Below are 25,187 nucleotides of genomic sequence, written 5' to 3'. Positions count from 1 at the left end.
AAAAATAAAATACATATAATAATAATAATATATTTTTTGTTATTAGAATAATTCTATGGCCAATTAAATAGTTAATATTTTCACATTAGTAACCAAACATTTTTAATGCATCATTTGTGCACCCTGTCCTGTCTCCAAAGAAAAAGAATAATTGCTATTCTTTGCTGCAAGGTGTGACCTTATCTGCTTAATCCCTTTTTCCTAACGTATAACAAATAAAAAACCTTGCATTCTTTGTAGGTTTATTTTTTATTTTTATTTGTTGCAGAGAAAAAGCATTGCCCATTGATAGAACCAGCACCTGAGACCTCTCACCCCCCGGCGGAGGGATACAGGTTTAATGCTCTATTTCCTTTTGCTCTGAAACTGGAGCAGCTAATGGATTAGAAGCACAAAAACAGAATGAGTTAAGTAGAGAAATGAGGTCTGGGAGGCTTTGATGGGTGGGAAGATCCCTGCTTGTGAGTGACTGCAGCTGCAGCCTATGGGTAGCCACCTAGCAGCAAACCAGGGGCTGGTTCTTTCTCCCCATTGGCTACCTTGGCCAGCACTGCTTCTGACTACAGAACTGCTTCTGACATTGAGTAGTGAGGCAGCGTAAGAGGCACACACACATGCACAAGGGAGATATTCCCAGCCACGTAAGTACAACACCATAGAAGATGATGTCTTGCTGAAAGGGATAGGCCCTAGCCATCCCTTTTTATCTCTCTTTCCTCTCCCTTCTACCTCTACAAAAATAACATTTCTCCTTATATATAAATTATATATATAAATATAAATCTATATTTTTCTTGTAATTTTTTTTGGGAAAGAGAGAGAGAGACATATTGTTTTTGCAAGGCTATCATCTCAAACCCCAGACACAAAGCACCCAATCTAAGAAGATCTGATTTTGCTGCATCTTTTGATCTTTGCAATTTTATGATACACCTTCTTCCTTGGAGTTTACATTGACGTTTTAATTGTGAAGAACATCCCATCGTGCTGTGGACACAATTGATCTGCTGTCCTCGATTGAACTTTCCTATGTGATTATAAACCGCAGTCTTTTAGCACGTTTGCTATTGTCCAGCCATCAGATTGCTGCAAGAATTTATATTTTTTTCGTCTTCACAGCTTAGCTATTCTTTATTTTATTTTATTTTTTTGCTGCTATGTCCCTTTTACTTAGGACTGTGTAGAAATAGATATCCATGCCTTTGAATTTATCCTGCTTCCTCTGTTAAAGCTTCAGACGCCATCTACAGTTAACAAGAAGCCAACTTTGTTATTGTTAGCATAAAGTGGAAGGGAACCCAGGAGAATGCTACAGAAAGCAGCATAATTTACAATCAAGTGGAACTTAACATTTAAAAAAAAAAAAAAAAGCATTATTTTTCTTGGTAAATCAAAATATTTTGGAATAAGTAATCATACAAAGGAAATATTATTATTAACCGAAGAGGTGTCTCTATTTTTACAAGTCAAATAGGTTTGCACAAGACCTGGATAGAACGTTCAGGTGCCAACGTTCTAAAACTTGTTACTAAGTTGCCCCAACGTTCTAATCGCACATCCAGAATTTGCAGCCACTGCCTTAGCTTATAGCCTATTGCAAAAGCTTCCTTTCTATGAAGCTAGCCTGATTCAACTTCTATTCTTCCACCTGATATTTGATCTTGCACGTTTCACCCTTTATTTTTTTTTTTATTTTTTTTTTAAAGGCACAAATTTGGTTGTATAACCCTGTAAAAAAATAAATAAAGCACAATATCCTCCCTGTCTGCTGCCTTGTCCCCTTCAGCCTGGGCTTTGGTTGCTCTCTCTTACCCATGAACATACAAAGGTCGAACCCCATTACAATCACAAGGTATGGGAGATCGAGGAACAAAACCCAGGATTTTGAAGAGTTATCGTCCATAAGGTGTACCGAACCCAGCCAGAGCTTCAGTCCCAATCTCGGTTCCCCAAGTCCTCCAGAGACTCCTAACTCGTCGCATTGCGTTTCCTGCATTGGAAAATACTTACTGTTGGAGCCTTTGGAGGGAGATCACGTTTTTCGTGCTGTGCATCTGCATAGTGGAGAGGAGCTGCTTTGCAAGGTAAGCCTCATGATGCAAGTCTAAACATTCCATTTTCTTTGTTCTGCAAGTTAACTGTGTCTTAATAATGATAAACCCATGCTATGTTTTTTTTTTTTTTCATTAATATTTGCCATATGTTCGATATACTCATAGAGCTACAGACATTGCATGTTGTGGAGGAGGGGCACGAGGTATGTGAATTGACCTGTGTAGAAAGGTTGAGCCAGTCTAATATATAAAGAAGTTTTAGTGTACCCCCCCAAAAAAACAAAGAGCTTGCAGGTGTGCATGTAACTGCTTTTACAAAGATAAAAATGGAGATGGACTGCTTTGATGTGCACACATTTGTGCTTCAAACCTGGACACAAAGACCCTTTTTTGTAGATATACCTTGTGGCTCACAAGCAAATCCTACAGACAGAATGAGCCATTGTGTGCTGGCTGCTCAATTGGCTCACTTTGCCTTTTCATGTCCTTTCATCCATTATTGCTGACTGCAATATTTGTGATGTGTGTGTGTGTGTGTGTTTGCTTTAGTATTCGCTTAATTTGACAATATTAATATAGTAATATTTCTGGTATATGTATGTGTGTGTGTGTGTGTATATATATATATATATATATATATATATATACACACACACACACACTGTGCATACAGTGTTTTACTTTTTTGCTTATTTAATTTGGCATACAGGCTAGCTAGAGATATGTTATGGCTAATAAGGAGTTACAATGCTCCAGGGCTGATCTGCATGTAGCTGTGATGCATGTAACTCCCATCATGCATATCATTTGATGAGGATGATGGGATTTGTAATCGACACCAGAATTGACAAGAGGGGCTTATTTTGTCACTAGTTTTCCTGGACTTAAATTCCCATCATCTCCATCCAGGGTTATACGAGTATATTGTGAGCTGTGATTCATTGTAGTTTATGTGCTATAGGTACACATCAAACAGTGGATTACAACTTCATGATGCTCATCCAGTAAAGTACAAGTATCAAATGAGTTGCAACTCGATGGTTCTGCCCCATGTCCCATTAGGTGTTTTTGCAGTGCTCTGCTTGTTTGCATTTAAAGGGTTAAGCATTGCATTTTCATTCATCATGCTTTTTTTTGTTAATTATTCAGAAGGCAACAAAAGGCATCTTGTGAAAATGCTACATCTAGACTAGTCTCCTCCATTCATTCATAAACAATGGAACTTGAATGATGTAATTGCAAACTGTAGACGGCAAAATAATTCCCAATGGACGCTGATATGGCAATCCGTTCAGTAACATTTCAATGGAATACTTTATGTAACGCTCGAAATGTATTTATAGGGATAGACTAATGTTAATCACAGGTTGTGAATGAGTCATATTTTATGGTGTTTATGAATGCCTGTCTCCTGCATATTTAGAAAGGCTTAAATAAAAGTTTACAGAAATACAGGCTCTTGCATAAGCAACCACAGAACAACTTTAGGAGGCTCCCCCGGCTTATACGAAATGTACATATTTTTTTTTTTTCTTTACGATGGATAATAACTAAACATTGTATTACAGTTTATTATCTAAACGATCTGCTCTTGCTTGCCGCTTTCCTTTTCAATAGATTAAGTCATTTTAACGAGATGCTGCTTATATCTGGTTACTGTAGCAGCCAAATTTTTATAAAGCACCAACAAGTTCCATAACGTGGTACATTGTGATTGGTACACATGTTGGCCTTCAGTGGCCATTATATAAAATGACCAAGGGCCTTGCTCTCTTGAGCGCATGCGTACAAGCTTATGTATTTTTGCATACATTTACCTACTTGATACAAATATATTTTCAATATGGTTCCTCTTTGTATTTGATGTTCTCTTTGATACCGCATGGTTAACCCTTCATAGTGTGTTTAGGAAACACTGAACTCCGCACCATATACTGCACCCCTCCATCCTCAAAGGGCTTATGTTAACAATGCAATTTTATATGGTGGCCGAGCTGTTCCTTTACCATATGTTCTTTGTTTTATGCTGGGTGATTCATATTTGTTTCATCATTCTGACTTCTAGTTTGAAGAATTTGTAATGTCGATAAATATTCTGTTTTTTTTTTAAACGTCTCCTTTTAATTTTGTTTTTAGGTTTTCGATATTCGCTGCTATCAGGAGTCACTAGCACCCTGTTTCTGTCTACCTTTACACAATAATATTAACCAAATAGTTGAGATAATTCTTGGAGAGTGTAAAGCCTACGTGTTCTTTGAAAAGAGCCATGGGGACATGCATTCTTTTGTTCGTACCTGCAAGAAGCTTAAGGAAGAAGAGGCTGCTAAGCTTTTTTATCAAATAGTGTCGGCTGTAGCACACTGTCACGAAGGTGGAGTGGTTCTAAGAGACCTTAAGTTACGGAAATTTGTCTTTAATGATGGAGACAGGTAAGACTTAGTGCTACATGATGTTTAAATTGATTTTTTTTTTTTAAATGCCCATTTGAGTTTTATTCTGTCCCAGTTTACATTTTAGATTTAGAATAATTGTTTCAATTTGTGTTTTTTAATATCTGTCTCTTTACTTGGGGATGGATGGATAGAGAATTGGAGTTAGTTGATGACTTGTGAAATATGAGCCAAAATAGCAGTATAATAAAATCCATAGCTTGAGCGAGATTTTTTATTTTTTTAACTCCACTATATTCACGTCAGAGTTGGTTCTTAGCTTTAAATGTATAGTATTTGAAAAAATAACTTAAAAGAAAACATTTACACAAATCACTATTTAGTTAATAAGAAAAGAATGGTCAGTCAGTTATTTTAACATCTACATGCAAGTTTTGCCCTATTTTTTAAAAATGCCGTTGTGTATGCTAACCAATGATGGTACTCATATGTATTCTCACATCCTGCCTATATTGTATATACATCTCACCAAATGTATAGATGTCTGGACATTGACTTATGAAATCCATTTTTCTAATGTGACCATAATCTTCTGTTTTCTGCACCTGAATGAAACCTACCGTATTTGCAATATGTTGTCAGTATTTCGTGTCTTGCAGAGTGCCTGCATGAAATGTGTCTGGGAGTTTTATCACAGATATGGGAGGATGTGAGCAGAGTCTAGTGTAGAATGTGTGGAATGCAGTGTAGTAAATTCATCTAAATGTAGGTTATTATACACTGAGAAAGCACTTAAGGCCACATTCAGGCAACACATTATCAGCATATGTGAGGGAAGCGGCATAGAAAGGTTAATTTACCGGTTATTATATAAATAAGGTTTAGCAAAAAAAAACAACTACTGGTAATATATCTTTTTTTAAAAATAATCTAATGTCTCTAGTTTTTTTTTTTAAAACTTCATTGAATTTTCTACTTAGATAGCATTTTTTAGTTACTATTGCATCCTGTAAGAATCAACTTGTCCGCCTGTGTACCATCCATCTACGCAACCTTCCATCCATCAAAAAAATAATCTGAGCCAAAAATAAAAAGGATTAAACGCAACATATTTTCTTTAAAATAAACATCATTGATCAAGGTTATGTAATAACCCTGTAATGTTCTTTAGGCTGGCTAATAATTAGTTCAGGAAAACATTCAGAGCTTGAGGGAGACACATGTAGGTACAGTATTTAAATTTAGGAATTTATCAGCATTCACTGCTTAAACTTTTTCTTTTTTTATTGTGGATATTATCTGCCTGTTTTGTGAATGACTGAATATTGATGTAGATGATTTGTGAACTGATATATCACTGAAGGTAACAGCAGCCCGTGTATCTGCTGCAGTGCTTTACTAATAGTTACCAAGAATCTAAATATAACCTGATCTGTGTTCTTGCAAAGCAGGCCTGAAACAATAGATTTTGTCGTTATCCTGGTATGTCGTTGACGAGCAAAATTTAGGTCTCCAGCTGTTGTAGAACTTCAAATCCCATGATGCTTTGTCTGCCCTAATATTAGCACAGCATTGTGGGAGTTGTATTTCCCCTGCCTTTTAGAAGCCCCGTGTTAGATAATACCATGTGCTTCTAGGAGTGTCCCATTGTTTTAATCTTCTCAAAGCTAAGGGGGATGTGTAGCATGAAGCACAACAAAAAGAACCACAGCTGTTAGGAATGTGAAGAAAGAATTGAGACGGGGCAGAACCCCCCTCATGCACTTCTTCCACCAGTGCAGTTGTCCATAATTTTCTATATTCTGCAATGTTGTAGCTCAGTTAATCAGCTTGCTTTTTAGGAAAGTCCTCATGACATCCTGCCCCTTTAACCTGAGTGATATTTATAGGTTGTTTTTTTTTCACACAGACTGGACCCCTACTTTAGAGTGAATTGTAGGAACATTACATACTTCCACTTCCACAAAGTAAAATAATATCCAAAATGGTTCCTAGATTTGTAAGGTCACCATAAACTTGATTTTGTAAACAGGAAGTAACCGACTACCACAAATCCCATGTGACTAGAACTGATATTTAAATAGAATTACAATCCTTTGCTTGTATCCCCCTGGGGACGTATATTGCCATAGGAGCTTCCTGTGATTACCTGTACTCATTTAAGAAGCAGCACACATGAGAAAGCAGGACTACTTGATGTGTTTTCTAAGGATTTAAGAGCTGATGGTGGCTTCTGTCTTGTTTGGCGAAGGAGGTATTGATATTGGCTATGGTTCTACCGAGCCACCATTCCTCTGATGGACCTCACAACATTAAATTGTAGAGGGAGGTCTTGTGATATCCATTAAATATTGGGTCCACTTGGTCCAGATGACTTAATATGTCTCCACCCAAGCTCTTTTCAGTGTATTGAAAATTCCTCGATTTCGCAGTGCTAGGAACAGCGGTTCAGTCTGCCTTTAATCCTCTCGTATGAAATGAATAATATTTATTTGAATTGTCGCTGTCCATGTATGGTCCTGTTACGCACAACTTGTTTTTAGGAAGTGCTTACAGTAACTTAAATCACTCAGCCATATAGAAGCACTTTTTAACACTGTGCGTGCCCCTGGGACTTGAGGCACATTGCAAAGAAAACAGAGAAAAATATGTAAACTCTGTTTGTAAAAGGATCTGCGTGATCTAACTGCAGACAGAAGTGACTTCGTTTGGGTTAAAAAGAAGAGTTTGAGTTACAGTATAATTTTTGGAATGTGTAGCGCCCACTCCTAAAATCAAAACACCGTTATGTTTTTATGTTTTCTAGCAACCTAGGCTAGATCAAGACATTTTTGTTTTATATATTTTTGTAAAGCATCAGGTTTAACCTTGCGGAATTCTCTGCCTCCCACAATGCACTATTGCTATTCAGCCCATTATGGAACCTTTTATAGCGCATTGTGAGAGAATACAAATTCATTGGCGCAATCATTTCTGAGACTCATACAAATAAAATAGCTTACAATTTTACCATTAAATTAACTTTCTAATTACATTATTTTAAGAGCGATCTTGATAGTTAGAAATGATTTGGGTAGTAGCAAAGTTTCCTTTGAATTTAAGAGCCAGGAACAAAAGCCTTTTTTTAGTTATTATTATTATTACTATTATTATTAAACCATTATTTATATAGCGCCAGCAAATTCCGTAGCGCTGTACAATGGTGACTCACACATTTAGTTAGCCATATTCTTACACACTGTTACCAACTCTGTCATATATATATATATATATATATATATATATATAATTAACTACTATCACAGCACATCAATCACCCTGATACACACAAACATACAATTACACATTCACTCACAATTTACACAAATAGACCCAAACATGTAACTAGCCCATGACAATGAGCAGCAGTGGGAGGAGAGGTAGAATACATAAATTAGCAATTGTGTATCAGGGGAACTTGTCAGTGGGGACCATTCATCTCTCCTGACTGGCAGGAAGAAATTTGAAAAGTAGGTCCAATTTTTGAGGTTCATTGGTGACCTGGAACCCTCCATTTCTCGAACCCTGAGTTATCCTAATTTGAGTAGAGCTGGGTAATGCAGGGCCATTGGGGTTCTTCAAGACTGTTTGGGAGAAACGTTGGGAATCATCTTGGGCCCAGATTATTTTTGCATGATTTGAGCACCCTAATTTATGATTATTTCACGGTACTCCTATACTTGTAAGCTTTTCCAGTTTTCTAATTGCATTATCAAAATATTTGGAAATTTTAATAAATTATCAAGACCAGTAAAACTCTGTTGATTCTTTTCCAATTGTGGTCATAACACACAAGCTGGTGGTGGATCATGGGTGTTGTAGTTCATCGTGTTTACCTCCCACGACCAAACATTTGTTCCAGTCATAAGTTTAAAACCACATGCTGTTAAATTAGAGGGCAATGAGTTCTCGAGATGTACCTATTCTTGATAATGTTTTGCCTGTCATTTTATGGCAGTCAGCTGATTGACTTATGGTATTGCTTAGCCTGTTGACCTTCCTTAAAATGAATTGAGTGCAAACAGATTGAGGAAATTGTTAATCAGCTTCAGGAAGGAATACAATGTAATCTATGTTACATAAAAAATGATGACGTGTTAAGCTCTAATGGAACAGATATTTGGTTTGTTTTTGAATTGAATGCATGATTTGCTTGCTATTTGAGTAAAATAGCTTTTCACGCTTGTAACTCCCAATGTGTGAGCATTGTTTTGTGTACAAACACATGGAAGAGGGTCTTTCCAAATCGGTTGTCCTTGACAGCGTGTGGGTGGCCAGCGAGTGTTGTTTCCATATGTGATCTTCATTTGTTTAAAAATTGAAGGCAAGATAAAGTATTGTTGAACAGACTGATGTCTGCGGGGACAATTTCCTTCTGATCCTTTTAAACACTAGACTAGACTCAATTAGTGAAATTACTGTCAATTCATATTGCCCTTTCAGAACGATGATATCTTCTTTTTACCCATAACCGTTATATTTATTATGACAAATTCATTTGACAAAACATGACTACTGTGGACATCCAAAATTTAAGCAAAAATATGAAATAATGCAAATATGGAGAATTTTTCTAAATTAGAACTGAAAAAATGTTTAAAGTCTGCAATTTTGTCTTTCCTTTTGCAAACATTTGCTAATTTTAAAGCAACTTACGGCTTCAGAGTACCATAAATAAAATGTAAAAAAAAATAAAAAAATAACATTGTGTTATATGATTGAGGCTAGTGATTCTCAAATCAAGACCTAGAAAGAAAAAAAAAAACCCCCAAACATAAGACCAACATTCCAGGCTTTTAAATAGTATGCAGCACACACAGATCTACTGTTACCAGATAACAATATAAAGTAACTCATAATAGAATCATATTGATGAAAGGAGAGCCTTGATTGAATGGAGGGGAGCTTCCTATTCAACTATGACAGATTTATCATGTTATGCCATATATAAAATGTCTATTATGTTTCTGCATAATTAAATCCATTGCTTTTGCTCCTTAAAGGGACACAAAAGCACTATGACTACCCCTGGCATTACTACTAAATAAGCTGTTAGCATAGGTTATAGCTCAATGAATCGTTTGCCTTTGTCTTATCTTCTTTCTTTTCAGCCTCCCAACCCCCCATACATTGTGTGTCACCGTAGGAGGAACCTATATTTACCCATGGCCATACAAGTTCTTGTACAGTATGTGAACACAAGTAATAACCTGTACAGTTCACGTGTAAAATTTCATGAGCATAAATGGGTCAAACTCGCTCCCATGCTCAGCTTTGATTGTTTGATTCATGGTAAAAGAACATTTAAGGTATTCTTAAAGCTATGCCATAGCTGCTCGTATACATTTGTGTTATTTCAATGATATGTTATTAAAAAAAATATATATTTTTTTAATAACTATTGTGTTATGCAACATTATATGATTTTTAAATTTGACCCTTGTTGTGACTTTCTTTGCACTCATTTCTCAGTTACCATTAGTTGTTGCATAAGTTACTAGGAACTAAACTTCTATGAACTTACATTTGGCCAGTTTGAGACAGAAGTCCAAACTGCAACGTTTTATGAATAAACAAGCCTTGTGCTGGAAAGAGGCTATTAGCACAGATTGGAGGCTATGAACTATTTTGTCTCATCAGCACATTCCTCCATGAATGATGTGTAAATGTGACCACGGCTCATCATTTGGTTTGTATTCATAGCTCTATGTTGCCAATGTTAACATCCCCCCCCCCCCCCACCTCCCATCACCCTCCCCTCACCCTTTTTCACTCAAGCGGCCACATGACACAAGTCGGACATATTTTCTTTTGTTTAGCATGTAATTGCTGAAGATGTACTTGTCACAGGGAACATTAAATAATGAGTCATTTAAAAAAAAATTGGCAACTACATCAAGGCGTGGGGCCAGGTACCAGGACTGTAAAATGAAAGGGAAATTAATTTATTTTTTATTTTTTTTATTTTACAAAATTACTGCCATTTACTTGAGTCTTAATGAAAACCTTGAAGAAAACTCTATTAATTAAATAAAAATAGCAAGAAATATCATTTAAAAAGAGCTTGCCCAGACTTTCCTAAAAGTTAGGGGGAAAAAAATGTCAGACACACAGACACATGCAAAACTCACGCACACCGACACGTCCTGTCCATGTATGAGATTTACCATGTTAAGAGTCCCTTTAATCTTTAGAAACGTACCTTTAATCGGTTAATATTCTGTTCTAGATCGTGTCTATGTATGAGATCAAAATAGTGTCTGTCACTGACATTATGAAATTGTAATTTAATTTTTGATGCATGTTGTGTCCAAAATCTATTTATCTAGTGTCTGGTTGTATAGTATTAGCACCCCTTCAGTTTTATAATGTAATTAATGAAAGGCAGATACCATCTCAGTTGGGAAGACTTTAATGTAATATTTTTTGATTCTTCTAATAAAAGCTGAAAGCATCCCATTTTGAGCCCTAGGAGGTAATAGATGTTTGTGTTGTCACAATTAGTATTCTGTGCTTGTGCTGTGTGTCCTCTCCTATGGCTCGTTTTGTTTGTTTTTAGTGTTAAGGATGTTATCTAGCTCAAATATAGACACAGGGAAAATTTTGGAATTTGTTTTGCAAAGTGTTTTGGTTTTTTTAAAAACAAATTTAATGACTCCCTGATATGCAAATTACCTAGTGGAAGTTGCCTTTTTACTCACAGGCTTGTGTGGTTTTTCACCACCTTTTTTCACTCCCCCCCTCCCCCCCCCCTGTTGGCTAGAAGGCTCCAAATCTGTGTTATCAGCGGTATATGAACTATTTTAGTTAAAGGGCCTCTCCAGATTGGAATATATAGCTAATGTGTTAAACTTATTGAAAACAGTCAATTAAAAATACATTTGATTTTCTTGCATTTGCTGAATTGCAGCTTCTCCAGTCAGCTCTCACTGCATCAAGAAAACTGTTGACTGGTCAAAATGTCGCTCTGTACAGGCACTAATTAAGGGCTTTTTGCAACATATTGGAGGGGTGATGGTCTATATATGTTCTCCTGGCACTTTGTTGCTGGTTATAATGGGACTGGGGTGTTTGTACCCTCTAACACAAAAGGAACAAAGTTGGGGTGAATGCTCTCTGAAGGTGACATTTCTGGTAAAAGAGTCTGTAATAGTAAAGTTTGAACTGAATCTGCAGTGAGTTCCTTAACCAACAGAGCTATCTCCCCAAAGCGAATTCCTGATTTTTAGTAGACAGTGTGGACTTATTGCAGAATTCACAGTTGTAACCTACAAGATCTGCTATAATAAGTTGTGGCCCATCGAAAGTTACAGAACTTGACTTGGGGTGTAACTGTATGTAAACAGCTTTCAAACCATCCCGCATTTGGTGTCCTGTCCATATTTTCGGTTCCTATCCTGCCATCTAACCTTTAGTACCCTGGTATCCCACTTTTAGGGCCACCAGGGAACTGTCCCCAACAATCACAGCACAAGGGAATCAATAAATGTGTTATGATTACCTGAAACAGTGCTCCCTTCATTTCCTGCCCTCAGCAGGCCGGCAGAGCGTGAGGACCAAAAGCCCGTTACGATTACGGAAGCCCTCTAGTGACTGTCTGATAGACAGCCACTGAGGGCAGTTCTCTGAAACAGCAATGTTTAACATTAGAGCACAAGGTGCAAAAGGGACACAGCACCCAGACCACGTCAATGAGCTGAAGTGGTCTGGGTGCCTACAGTGTCCCTTTAAGTAAAATTTGAACCCCCATGTTTACTTGTGGATGATAGATGGGAGAGGGCTGGCTACATTTGGCCTTAGGGGCAACAACAAATCAGCAAGTAAATAGCCAAATAAGCAAACCCCACTCCCTTAGTTAGTATTATAAGCTTTATACTAAGATTGCAAAAACTAGAATACAATAATACCAAAAGAATGCAGTCACATAATATTGCTTAGTTTTGTACTTTGAGGTCGCAGCCAACCGTTAATAATATTATTTTTGACATTTATATAGCGACAACATATTCTGCAACACTCTACAATATTATAAAAAGGGGAAAATGTAGCAATAAATGAAACAATTACAAAATGTTACAGGAACAATAGGTTTATGAGGACCCTGCTAAAACGAGCTTACAGTTCTCTCTTTTACTAGTTGTCTGGAGGGCAACTGCTCCCATGCACCCCATGCCAGCCCTCTCCTTGTGACAGGCCAACCATTACAAACCATTGTCATGTATTTATTTTTTTTATAAATACCTCTCATAATAGAAGCTACAGCTGCCATTGCATGGTTAATAATGTAAAACATTACTGGCCGTGTATTTGTTTAACCGGAAACGGATGCTTTTTTTATACTCAGCAGGAAAATATAGACATATTGTATTTACCTCTTTATTTGATAAACTACTGCGTACAATCCATTGAGAATACATGTGTAATGTAAAGAAGAGGGGCTGCGGGTGGCATGGAAGGAGATTCTTTTTCAGTGCTTTGGTAAACAAGTCTGATAATCTCGCAGCACCCACACATTCTGTAGCTATGATGTAAGCCTAATTTACATTGAATATACTGTTCTCTTTGCATTTGTTATTGGCTTGTGTGTAGCGGCAGCATTTAATCAAATTGCTCAAGAGTCCAGTATGAATTTCACCCTGTTATCATGATTTTTGATTCAACGTTTGCTGTGTACCCCATCATTGCATCTTAAAAGGACACCCTAGGTATCGACATTACACTACACTTATTATCATGGTGGAGTTATTTTGGTCATGTTACAGCTCATTCACTGATCATTACATGTCTTTTAGTCCAACCATTGTACAGCGCTATGGAATCTGATTGCGCTATATAGATAATAAAATAATAAAAATAATAACAATAATTTAAAGGACCACTATAGGCACCCAGACCACTTCAGCTTAATGAAGTGGTCTGGGTGCCAGGTCCATCTAGGATTAACCCTGCCTGCTGTAAACATAGTAGTTTCAGAGAAACTGCTATGTTTACTTTAGGGTTAATCCAGCCTCTAGTGGCTGTCTCATTGACAGCCGCTAGAGGCGCTTCCACGCTTCTCACTGTGATGTTCACAGTGAGAAGACGCCAGCGTCCATAGGAAAGCATTGAGAATGCTTTCCTATGGACTGGCTGAATGCGCGCGCGGTTCTTGCCGCGCATGCGCATTCAGCCGATGACGGCCAAAGGAGGAGGATATTCCCCAGCGCCGAGGGAGCCCAGCGCTGGAGAAAGGTGAGTGTTTAACCCCCTTCTTCCCCCTTCAGCCCGGCGGAAGTGGGACCCTGAGGGTGGGGGCACCCTCAGGGCACTATAGTGCCAGGAAAACGAGTTTGTTTTCCTGGCACTATGGTGGTCCTTTAATAGATAATGCAATACAAATATGCAGAAAAAAAACCAAAACATTCCTTTTAGGAATTTGTCCATCGGGGATATATGGGATATGTAGTTCAGCCACGGTCACAGTTTCACTCATAAGTAGGTGAAGGGATTTGATCTGTGCACACTGTACTCACAGTTTGATTTTTTTCTTAAAGGGCAACTATAATGTAAATTGCCAATCCTCTGATAACCATGTCAGAGGAAGCAGTCTTGTTATTGGAGAGACTTATTAGATTATAAGCCTCTATGTGCAACGATACAGTGACAGGACCTTATCCTGTGCAATGACAAAAGGGTGTTATGATGCTTAGTGTCCCTTTAATTGAGAGATCCATTTAAAATTGGCCTGTCATTTAACCAAATGTTATATTGTACTCACTGCCTTGAAAACAATCTATGATATTTCATTGTGTTTGTTTGAGATAATTTATTTCAATGTATCCTGTAACACAGTCTCTAATTCATTGTCGTTGAAAAGTGTATAGAATGAGTTTTGCTTTTACTGGTATGTGGGTCGCTAACCAGCTTAGCATTAGGAGTAAAATGTACGCACTAGCACATACCTAGCGCTATTAGTTTAAACGCAAGACACGTAAATGGAATCTAATATGATATAAGATAGTTAACAGGTGGGCTTAAACTGAAGCTCATATCAATATTTTGTTTAGATAATATTACTATAGCTGTGAAGAGAGTTTACTGCACACAAATGCTTGTCTACCCATAATGCAATGTTATGTTCCCCCGAAACACTGTGCATTGTGGAGGTTGTGCTATGCCTTATGGGTGCAACAAGTGCCTGTACAATGCAGTCATCGAAGGAGCAGTGTTCACATTTGCGTATAATGTCCAGAATTAGCTAAAAATTTAGCAAATTGTTTAGATCAGGTTTTTTTTTCTTTTATTCGATAGTCCGACAAACAAGCTCTTACTTTTTATTTCTTACTCTATTTAAAGACAAAAAAACCCCCTGCAAAATTAGTTTGACCTGTATTTTGATTTTTTTCTTTTCAAGAACTGCAACCCTCCGAGGTAATACCAGTTCTTTAGAGATTGACTCAATGCTGAATGTTTCCATTACAAGCGAGGGGAAGCCAGAGACATAGAGCACTAATTCTTGGAGACAGAATGTATGTCTTTGTTTCCATGGAAACAAGCTGGGAAATCCATGAGAAATCATTTTGCTCCGATTTTCTCTTATCAAGACGCGTTTCTTGTTTCATTGGGTTTTTATTTTCTTTCTTCCCAGGATTTTCCAGTCTAGGAAAGACATTTTATTTCCCACCAATAAAATGCCATAAATCTATTAATTAAAAGGGAACCGGACAGTTCCCAGTAATCGCAGTCATGGTGGGGTTTATAAATGATGTAAACCGAGGTATCTGTCTGTGAAATGGTTTCCTTACAGTTTAATTGATCATGGTATTTATATGCTCTGCAGAGGGGGCATAGCTCTGAATGCGGTGACTCAATTCTATCAAAGTGCTTTTTGTGTTGAAGGGGGTTCCCTGTCTGTTTCCATGGATACGGAGATGCATATCCTGTTTTCAATGGCATGTCTGTCTCTGATTAAACTTTTGTGGTTTAATTCACCACTAGTGGGAAAGCATTCAAACTCAATTGCTTCCTCTTTTGAGAGGCTCATGATGACTTCAAAACAACAGTGAAATTCTAATCAGTATGTTACAGTATTGATCAAATAGTTATTTTATTTTTTTTCTTTGCTTTGCTATCATTATCTAAAATTTGAAAGCATTTGATTTGTACGTGAAAGAGCAGTGTCTTTCCATTTTTTTTTTTTTTTACATTTTAATAAGATATGAGCTAAAGATTTTTTTCCAAACATATCGTTTGATAATTATTGAGCAAGTATTGTTCACTTTTTCCATCACAGAAAAAAAATACACATCGAGGTGAATGCACAGGATTCTTTTTAGGTAGTATTACTTTTATGTTCACACATATTTATTTACATAAGTTGCTATAACGTCAGAAGTTTTGCATTTTTTTTAATCTATGTTTGTCCCACATATTGTGTGTCACTAAAATATATATGTATAATTGTTTTTTTTTTTACAAATTTTTAGACCACATTTTAAACATAGTAAGGGATACTATATTGATCCCTTACTAGATTTTTATGTCCCCAGTATTATAGTAGAAAATGAGTGAATAAATTGAAAATAAAATTTGTGCAAGTTTACATAACTATAATAATCATCATAATTTTTAGATGGCAATCTATGCAGCAAACTGCTGTTGTATCTTATGTTTATATGCTACCCACAAATGCCATGTTTCAAATAAATGCTATTCTATTTTATTAAACAGAAAAGAGGTTGGCAGGAAATTTATACAACTGCCATTTCCAATAGGTTATTTTCTTCGCTTGCTGAAAAGCTTTAGATCTCACTGTGGGCTTCTTTCTATTATAAAAAACAAAGCAAAACATATCTCTGGTATTTGAATAGCAATTTGGAATAGATGACTATGGGAGAAACGTTAAGTTTATTTCTTGTAATAGAATCCAGTTCTGAGAGAGAATTAAAGGATCACTCTAGGCACCCAAACCACTTCATCTCTTTGAAGTTGTCTGGGTGCAGTGTCCCTGTCGCCTTACCCCTGCAGCTGAAAACATTGCAGCTTTAACCCCTTAAGGACACATGACATGTGTGACATGTCATGATTCCCTTTTATTCCAGAAGTTTGGTCCTTAAGAGGTTAAAGAAATTGCAAAATTTATATTGCAGGTTTAAGACTGCTTCTAGGGCTGTCTATCAGACAGCCACGAGAGGGGCTTCCTGGCTTTTCACGGAGTTTAATTCAGTGAAACAACGATGTCCGGTGTCTTACAAATTCAGTGATAGCATTGATTCAGTGATTTCCTGTGGAGAAGGCCTAATGCACGTGTGACATCAAGCTGATGTCAGAGGAGGTGGAGACAGAGCCAGCGCCTGTATTACAGGGGGACCTATCAGTGCTTTGCGTGCCTGCATTATGAGGAAGCGAGCCGGCAGGTTGGAATCTTTGATCTAAATATGTCTTTTCATAGACCCAACTTTTAAGTGTTTTTTTATTTATTTTTTATTTTAAAAAATCTGTTTTGTTGATGATTTTCCACATTATTTATTGATTCTTTTCAAGACTTCAGTTCGCAGAATTCCTACGTCTGTTAAGGAAACACCCCTATAGAAATAGACTGTCATAAACTAGGTCTAAGACCACACAGTCTCTTTTTGTTTTTTTGACTTTAACAGAGCGCAGACAAATGTAGTACAACTAGCTAGCAAGTAAACAATAAGAATATATATAAATTGAAGAAACAAAATCGAGAATATAAAAAAAAAACACGACAACAGTTTTAACATAAAATGAGTTTGGAAAATTTAGAATTGACAGACACTGTTTCTGGTGCAATGCTTGTATCCACTACTAGTTTTTTTGTTTGTTTTTTAAATGTGTTTTTTCACCCAAGTAAAATTCCATTGATTGCACAATAATGTTATATTTTATTTAAGTTTTGTCAAAAACTAAAACTTTTTTTTTCGTGTTTTCAGGACTCGAGTAAAATTGGAGAGTTTGGAAGACGCTTATGTTCTGTCTGGGACTGATGACTCTCTTTCAGATAAGCATGGATGCCCTGCGTATGTAAGTCCAGAAATCCTAAACACAAATGGCAGCTACTCTGGAAAAGCTGCAGATGTCTGGAGTCTAGGTGTCATGCTTTATACAATGTTAGTTGGACGCTATCCGTTTCATGACATTGAACCTAGTTCTCTGTTCAGTAAAATACGTCGCGGGCAGTTTAACATTCCAGAGACATTATCCCCGAAGGCAAAATGCCTCATACGTAGCATACTTCGTCGAGAGCCATCAGAGAGGCTCACATCTCAAGAAATTCTGGACCATCCTTGGTTTTCAACAGATTTCAACACATTGAATTCTGGATATGGTGCTAAGGAAGTATCAGATCAACTGGTGCCTGATGTTAACATGGATGAAGATACGGACCCTTTTTTTAACTGAGCACAAAACTAGTTTCTTTTTTGGTACTTGAGTAGAACGTGTCCACATGAAGGAGTCCTTCCTGAACGTATTATTCAAAATCTGTATTGTCCTAGAGTGGTAACATGTAAAAACTACGCTGGGCTCCTTGGTCCTGAGAAGGATAGTCTGTGAGGATCTACGTACACATGTAGCATCAAGGCTGCTATGACTTCTTGTTTGGAGAATATCGGCATGGATTCGTTGTAGCTTCTCCTGATATGAAGCCAAGGACACTGCACACACCCCTTTCAAGTGCAGCTTTGTCACTCCTGTTAAACAAAAAATTGTAAATGTTTTGCCTCGCACATCTTGGCATCGCACTGTTACATATTTTACTTCTGCCATTGATCAGGGAAGGTACAATTCGCTTACTTTTTACATTTTTATTTTTCTCAATATATGTTCATTCCCAAAAGTATATGGGGTAAATAAAAAATAAAAAAATAAAAATACATAGACCAAGTTAGATGCACTGGCATAATAAAAAAGTGGGTGCTAAGGAAAATTTTAATTTCTTCTTTTTTTTTTTTTCTTTTTTTTTAAAGCAATTTAGAATTTTATTTAATTCTAAACTACTTACTACTCTTTTCAGGATAATATATTTTAAAGGTTTGTTTCCATAAGGGGAAGTAGCTAGTTTAACAAGCTATTTTGAATTATTTTTATTTGTTTGCCAGAGGAAGTTGTAATAATTCAAACTTCCAAATGTTTTATGGCTTTGCTAACATGAGAACAATATTACCTTTGGAAAAAATAAACAGGGTTTGATATACTGGTGACCAGATTTGCCATCATGCACTAAAGCCAGAAAGGTAATCGTGACAAGCTGCAGAACCATTTGAAAGAATAATTTTCAAGTTAACATCTCTTTATTTTGTTACAAAAACATTACATTTCTAATTATTGGAGATTATTCTTTTTTTTTTTTTTAACATACCATTTCAAGGGAAAATGTGTTTATAAGCTAACACTATCCTTTTTCATTTATCCCCCTAGCTCATGGATATTGCATTAAAATGCACCTTTTGTATTGTCGAGAATTGTATCTTATTTATTTTTTAAGAAAATGTCACAGTTGTGATGTATTAAGCCAGTACTTCAATTAAATTACGGGTTGACTTAAAATGACATGTTACATGCTGTACTTAACACATACATTATTATTATTTTTTTCTTTGTGTATTCAGGCACTTCTGTCCCTAAATATTTCATTTATTTTTTTTAGCTTATTATGAAATAAACTGGCATTTAATTTTCCCTCATCACTTCTATATTGCTCTATAATAAAATATCAGCATAAATATTTGTGTTTTACAGTACCTCAGTTGTTCTAATTATACTGTTTGTATCTGTTTTGTGAACTGGTCACGTTTTCTGGGTAGGTACATGTAGACTCTGTAAGTATGTAAATGTTACTTGAATTTGTGCTTAATTATAGTATGTGGCATGTGCGTACAGCTACTCGGCATTTGACTTTGGGACACTGTTTGCCTGCCCTTTGGGAAGTTTTGCTCAAATTCTTTTTTTTTTTTTTTTTAAATAATGACTAGTGTTTCAAAAGCTGTGCTGACCTTGATTCTATTTTGGTAACTAAAAGGAGTGATAATTTTACACTCAAAAGATGGTGCTGTGTCAAGAAGGTCTTTTATTATTTTAATTTTATTTTACAGGTTATTTCTCCCCCCCCCCCCCCCCCCCCCTCCAAACACCCACCCCATCCCCTCTCTGAAGTATATTTTAAGAGGAGTGACTGATGATAAAGTGCATGGTGGGGGTTTTCTGCCTCTGGTGCTTTGAATGTTATGTACTGGGTTTTAATGTTTTGTCCTAATCTCTTCAATAAATTGTGCATATTTAACTAAAACGCATACCACATTTTCCTTTGACTTATTTTATATAAAATATTATGCATATTCGTACCTAAACCCAGAAGCACAAATAAATAACATTTTTGTTGGTAGTCACGATTCTTTCTATAAAACATGTCTTTGACTTTGAGGTTGGTACATTGGTAGCGGTAAAAACCCACATAGCTCATAGTGAGGGTTACATTCAGAGGTTTAAAAAATAACTTTTTTTGCTATTTACTAACATGGCTTGCAGGCTGACTGCTTAGTATAACTCACTTCTAGCATATGGGGTTTTTTTTCTGGTGAAAGTCCTGGGTTTGCATGATGAAACATAGTAGAAATAGATAATTATAGTCACAACCATCTTAACTGTTTGTGGGCATAATGTTGCAATGCACATAAATACACAGCTAGATTACACTGAGGTCTAAAATTTATATTTTCTGACCGGAAAGAGCTCACACTCTCCCACTGCCCCACAAATAAGAATTAAAGAAACATAGCCACCTAAACAGCTTTCGCTTAATGAATGAGATGTGGTGCCATTTAGAAGTAAAATCAGTTTTTTTTCTGTCTATACAGAAGTCACATGCAGAATGGTGTGCGTAGGGCTGCATAAACAAAGTGATTTAAAGGGATCCTATAGGGCCAGGAAAACAAACCCATTTTCCCGGCACTATAGGACTGCCCTGAATCCACGTCCCTCGGCTTTGGGTCAGGCTCTGCCCACGTCAGCCGGTGGGGGAGATTTACTGCACATTATTCAATGCTTCTCCTACAGTGTCCCTTTAAATAAAAAAAAGAAAAATGTCAGGCGCCAAGAACTAGTGCTAAAAGTCAGTCAGTACATGGCAAATATAACGATCAGGCTAGGGGTTTCTAAGGATGCTATATATACTGACATCACCATTATTCATGAGTACATGTTTGCCAAATGCATTATGCCTGGATGTTACAACAACAAAAAAAAGAGCAAACAAAAAAATGCACTTTTGCAGGTATTGATTACATTGTTTCTGAACTCCCTTCAACAGCACTGGGCAGCTCTTTTACAAAAGATGCTAAGAAAAGTTGCCCACAAAAAATAAATGACTGAGCACGTGCAAGCTATTTCCACTGATTTCCATATGATGTCATAAACGCAAGGATAGTTTTCTTTTCAAGAAAATTGGAGGAAAGGGATTGGCTGAGAGGTCGTCCCGGTGTGCAGGTTAGAAGCAGAAAGTATATGTTGTTTTTTTTTTTTTATTATTATTTTATATTTAAAGGGCTGGCATTGCCTTCTCACCAAAAGAAATACAAATAAACAAAATAAGGATTAATTGACCTGCGATCCCACATTGAGGCCAAGTTCTCCCTACTGCCCTGCAGGGTGAGGGATGTTATGGAGGATGGACTGGGGAGAGGACTTGGGCAGCATGGAGAGTGGCAACGCCAGTGGTTGTCTGTCACCAGCCTGCTATGCGTGCTGATAATAGATGCCAAGTATGCACATAATTGACAGAATCCATACCCGAACTGTTATTGAAGGTTGGCTAAGGAGACTGCCAGAAATGGAGTTTCACCTTCAGAAGAAAAAGGCTTTAATTCTGTATGTGCAGTTTTTCAAACCGAGACACTGCAAAAACAGAATCCAAATACCCAGTGGCATGTATCCAGTAGTGTACTGCAGGGGGGGAGGGTGGATCTGCCCAGGATGCCACCAGGTGGGGGGGGGGAGGGGAGGGTGCCATGATCCTGGTCTGGAGGGGGATGTGTGAGTTGTGCCCCATGGCAGCTGAAGTGCCGGGCGGCCGGCACAGCTCACACATGCAGAGACCAGCAATTACTAGGTGAACTGGCCACACGGAAGGAAAGTTAGGGCGGAGCTAATAAAGGTAGGGATGTCGCCAAACCAGAGGCGGGGCTTAACAAAACCCTTACTCGCTGCTGTTACTGCTGCACATGGAGGTGAAGCAAAAAGGAATCCCTGCTTCTCCAACTAACAGGCTCCAAGGAAGGACTACAGTGAATCCACTCCTCCTCCAGCCCACACTGTCTGTTAGTAAGAGTGTGTATATATGTATATGTGTGTGTGTGTGTGTGTGTGTGTAACTGCCTGCCTGTAACTGTGTATGTGTGTAAGACTACCTGTGGCTACGTGTGTGTGTGTAAGACTGCCTGCCTGCCTGCCTGTAACTGTGTATGTGAGGCTGCCTGACTGTAACTGTTTGTGTGACTGCCTGCCTGCCTGTAACTGTGTGTGTGTGTGTGTGTGTGTGTGTGTGTGTGTGTGTGTGTGTGTGTGTAAGCCTGTCTGCCTGCCTGTAACTGTGTGTGTTAAACTTCTTACCTGTAACTGTGTGTGTGTGTGTGACTGTGTGTACTGTGTGCTGCCTGTAACTGTGTGTGTGACTGTCTGCCTGTGACCAGGGTTGGTGCAAGGATTTCTGCCGCCCTAGGCAAAGATCTATTTTGCCGCCCCCTCATTTCACTCACTCACTGACAGACACACACACACACACAGACAATTACTGACAGATATACACACTCACTGACAGACACACATACAGGCAGACACACACACACAGTCAAACACTTGCCTGGGGTCCAGTGTGGTGCAGCTCCTCACTCCTCCAGCACGTTGTTTAGTATGCCGGGACCAGAATGACGTCATATTCTGGCTCCCGGCATCACAGAAAGCGCGAAGGAGGAGTGAGAGGCTGCAAGAATAGCCTCCCTCGCTGCCTGGCTTCTCCGTCCCCCTCTCCTCTGGACGGTCACTGGCATTTGTTGGCAGAGCAGGCACCATCAATGTAAGCAGGTCCCTGCTCTTCCATACTGATTAAAGCACAGCTTCGGGGGCGCCTGAGGTGGCCAGATGGCCACCCACTAGCCCCCCTGATACAGGGCTCCTCTTGGCGCCCCCACCTTCGGGCGCCTTGAGGATTGGCCCAGCGCTGGATGCGGCTTAAGAGCCACTCACCCAGCACTGGGACCCCAGACAGGGGCAGCTAGCCCATCAGATAACATCCCGGTGGGCGCCCCCAACAGGCCGGCGCCCTAGGTAAATTCCTAGTTCGCCTAACGTTTGCACTGGATCTGCCTGTGACTGCAGGTGTGTGTGTGTGTGTGTGAGACTGTCTGCCTGTAACTGTGTGTGTGACTGTCTGGTTACGACTGTGTGTGACTACCTGTAACTGACTGTGTGTGCAACTCTCTGCCTATAACTGTGTGTGAGACTGCATGTGACTGTGTGATGTTGCCTGTAACCGTGTGTGTGACTGTCTGTCTGTAACTGTCTGCCTGTGACTGTGTGATGTTGCCAGTGACTGCAACATCCAGTGACTGCGTGATGCTGCCTGTAACTGTGTATGTGTCTGCCTGTGACTCTGTATGTGTGTGTGACTGCATATGTGACTGCCTGTAACTGTGTGCGTGACTGTCTGACTACGACTGTGTGTGACTACCTGTAACTGACTGTGTGTGTAACTGTCTGGTTACGACTGTGTGTGACTACCTGTAACTGACTGTGTGTGTAACTGTCTGGTTACGACTGTGTGTGACTACCTGTAATTGACTGTGTGTAACTGTCTGCCTATAAGTGTGTGTGTGACTGTCTGCATGTGACTGTATGATGTTGCCTTTAACCGTGTGTGTGACTGTCTGTATGTGACTCTGTGCGTGTGACTCCCTGTGACTGTGTGATGCTGCCTGTAACTGTGTGTGACTTTAACTGTGTGCGTGTGACTGTATGCCTCTAACTGTGTGTGAGACTGTCTGCGTGTGACTGTGTTTGTAGGGTGCAGGGATTTGGTATTGGGACAGGGGTCTTCTATAAGGGGGGCTGAGCAAGGGATTTGTGCAAGGGGTGTGCAGGGGTTTTGTAGAAGGGGGGCAGGACAGGGGTTTTGTAGGAGACGGGCAGGTCAGGGGATGTGTAGAAGGAACTGACGGGTTTTACAAAGTTTACAATATATATATATATTTTTTTTATTTTTTTTTGGAGGGGGGACAGGGGGTGCCAAACACAGGTTCCGCCCCAGGTGCCAAATGCTCTAGGTACGCCCCTGCAAGTACCATGACCAAAACATAATCCTAAAAAATGTAATTTTAATTCGACCACATACTGTCACTTGCAAGCATGGTCACCATATAATCCTTGGAAACACAAATAGCATTGAAAGTTTTGCAAATAAAACAAAGTTAAGTCACCAAAGAAAAAAATTTGTACTTTGCGTTATTTAGAAAACTTTGATAAGTGGGATCTCATAATATATAACATAACCTTTGTTGAAAACAACATTAAAAACATGAATTGAATGTGATTTTGTAGGTGTAAAATTAAAAGCAACTGTCTCTTAGGAACAATATATCTCCAAACTTAAAGAAAACGTAATTGTAGATTCAGCCTTTATAACTAAACAGATAACATTGCTATGGAAATTCTAATTGCCTCTTAAGTCCACAGGGAGGCTGAAGATATGTAAAAAGCAGGTAATAAAACCAGCTGCATTACAAGAAAAACCTTTCTTCACTTACTTCAGTTCCACAATCACAAGGATCTCAGAATAATCCACAAGGTAGATCATGGAAAGTGCACACTTTATAGCAGAAAAATGGTTAACAACATGTCTGAAAAATAAGTGCAGACCTTAAAAGTGACAGGCAATCCAAAAATCTTCAAACACGTGTCAATTAATGGGGATTCTATCTCTCTCAGGGGAGTCCAAGGTAAAAAAAATAAAAAAAAATGCAATGATACAAAAATACAAAAGAGGAAAAACCTGCATCTGCCAGAAGGGGGGGGACGACAAAAATATGAGAAAACGTCCAGTAACTCTAGACGCGTTTTGTGATATTGTATCACTAAAAACAAGTTGCTCGAAGCACCATTGCCAATTCAGTGATTGTCATCTATGTGAGGCATTTTGCACAGCAAAAAATAAAGACCTTTGCTGCTGGAGGTGTAACTTCACCAGTGGCAACATCATGGGGCATCATCAGCTAGGCCGAAACAAGAGTTCTGGGTTTGGGTAATGTCAGTTCTGTGCAAATATTGATACACCAGCACTCATTCTTTGGCATACAGTGCTCAACTGATGCTCTCAGTCAATGAATGAGCATCAGGATTGATAACCAGCTTCTGTAGCTCTGCAGGAGCCGAACGGCAAAAACCTGCCTAGAAAGGAGACTCAGAGCTGTCAGGACCAGTTAAGGCAATCCATTATAAAACGATTTTCCCCATTACTGGAGAACAGCACCAGGGTACTTTTACCATCATCACTACAGTAGACTGCATTGGTAACAATGGTTGGAGTAACCCTTTCACCAAGTATTTGATTCCATTGCATTCTTAAGTGAAACTTTTGATTGCTTTTCAACTGGCTGTAAGAGTAGTCAAGAAGAGACAGATCCATTAACAGTATTTCAAAGCATTTGGAGTGCAA

General features: G+C 38.3%; 1 protein-coding gene across 1 annotated transcript; it reads left to right on the top strand.

Annotated features, from left to right (window-relative positions):
* The first annotated feature begins 784 nt into the window (after nucleotides 1-784).
* TRIB2 (tribbles pseudokinase 2) lies at nucleotides 785-19,776 on the top strand. Its single transcript, XM_063442148.1, has 3 exons — nucleotides 785-2,084; nucleotides 4,191-4,483; nucleotides 17,419-19,776. Exons 1-3 carry the CDS (start codon nucleotides 1,815-1,817, stop codon nucleotides 17,885-17,887), a joined length of 1,032 nt encoding a protein of 343 aa, XP_063298218.1. The 5' UTR covers nucleotides 785-1,814; the 3' UTR covers nucleotides 17,888-19,776.
* Nucleotides 19,777-25,187: the final 5,411 nt, after the last annotated feature.

This window comes from Pelobates fuscus, chromosome 2, assembly GCF_036172605.1.
Source record: "Pelobates fuscus isolate aPelFus1 chromosome 2, aPelFus1.pri, whole genome shotgun sequence".
NCBI lineage: Eukaryota > Metazoa > Chordata > Amphibia > Anura > Pelobatidae > Pelobates > Pelobates fuscus.
This window is presented reverse-complemented; position numbering and strand designations above follow the sequence as displayed.

Coding starts and splice junctions, on each gene's coding strand:
- TRIB2 (XM_063442148.1), top strand. CDS start 1,815: ATGAACATACAAAGGTCGAACCCCATTACAATCACAAGGTATGGGAGA. Junction 2,085..4,190: donor GAGAGGAGCTGCTTTGCAAG/GTAAGCCTCATG, acceptor TTTTGTTTTTAG/GTTTTCGATATTCGCTGCTA. Junction 4,484..17,418: donor GTCTTTAATGATGGAGACAG/GTAAGACTTAGT, acceptor TCGTGTTTTCAG/GACTCGAGTAAAATTGGAGA.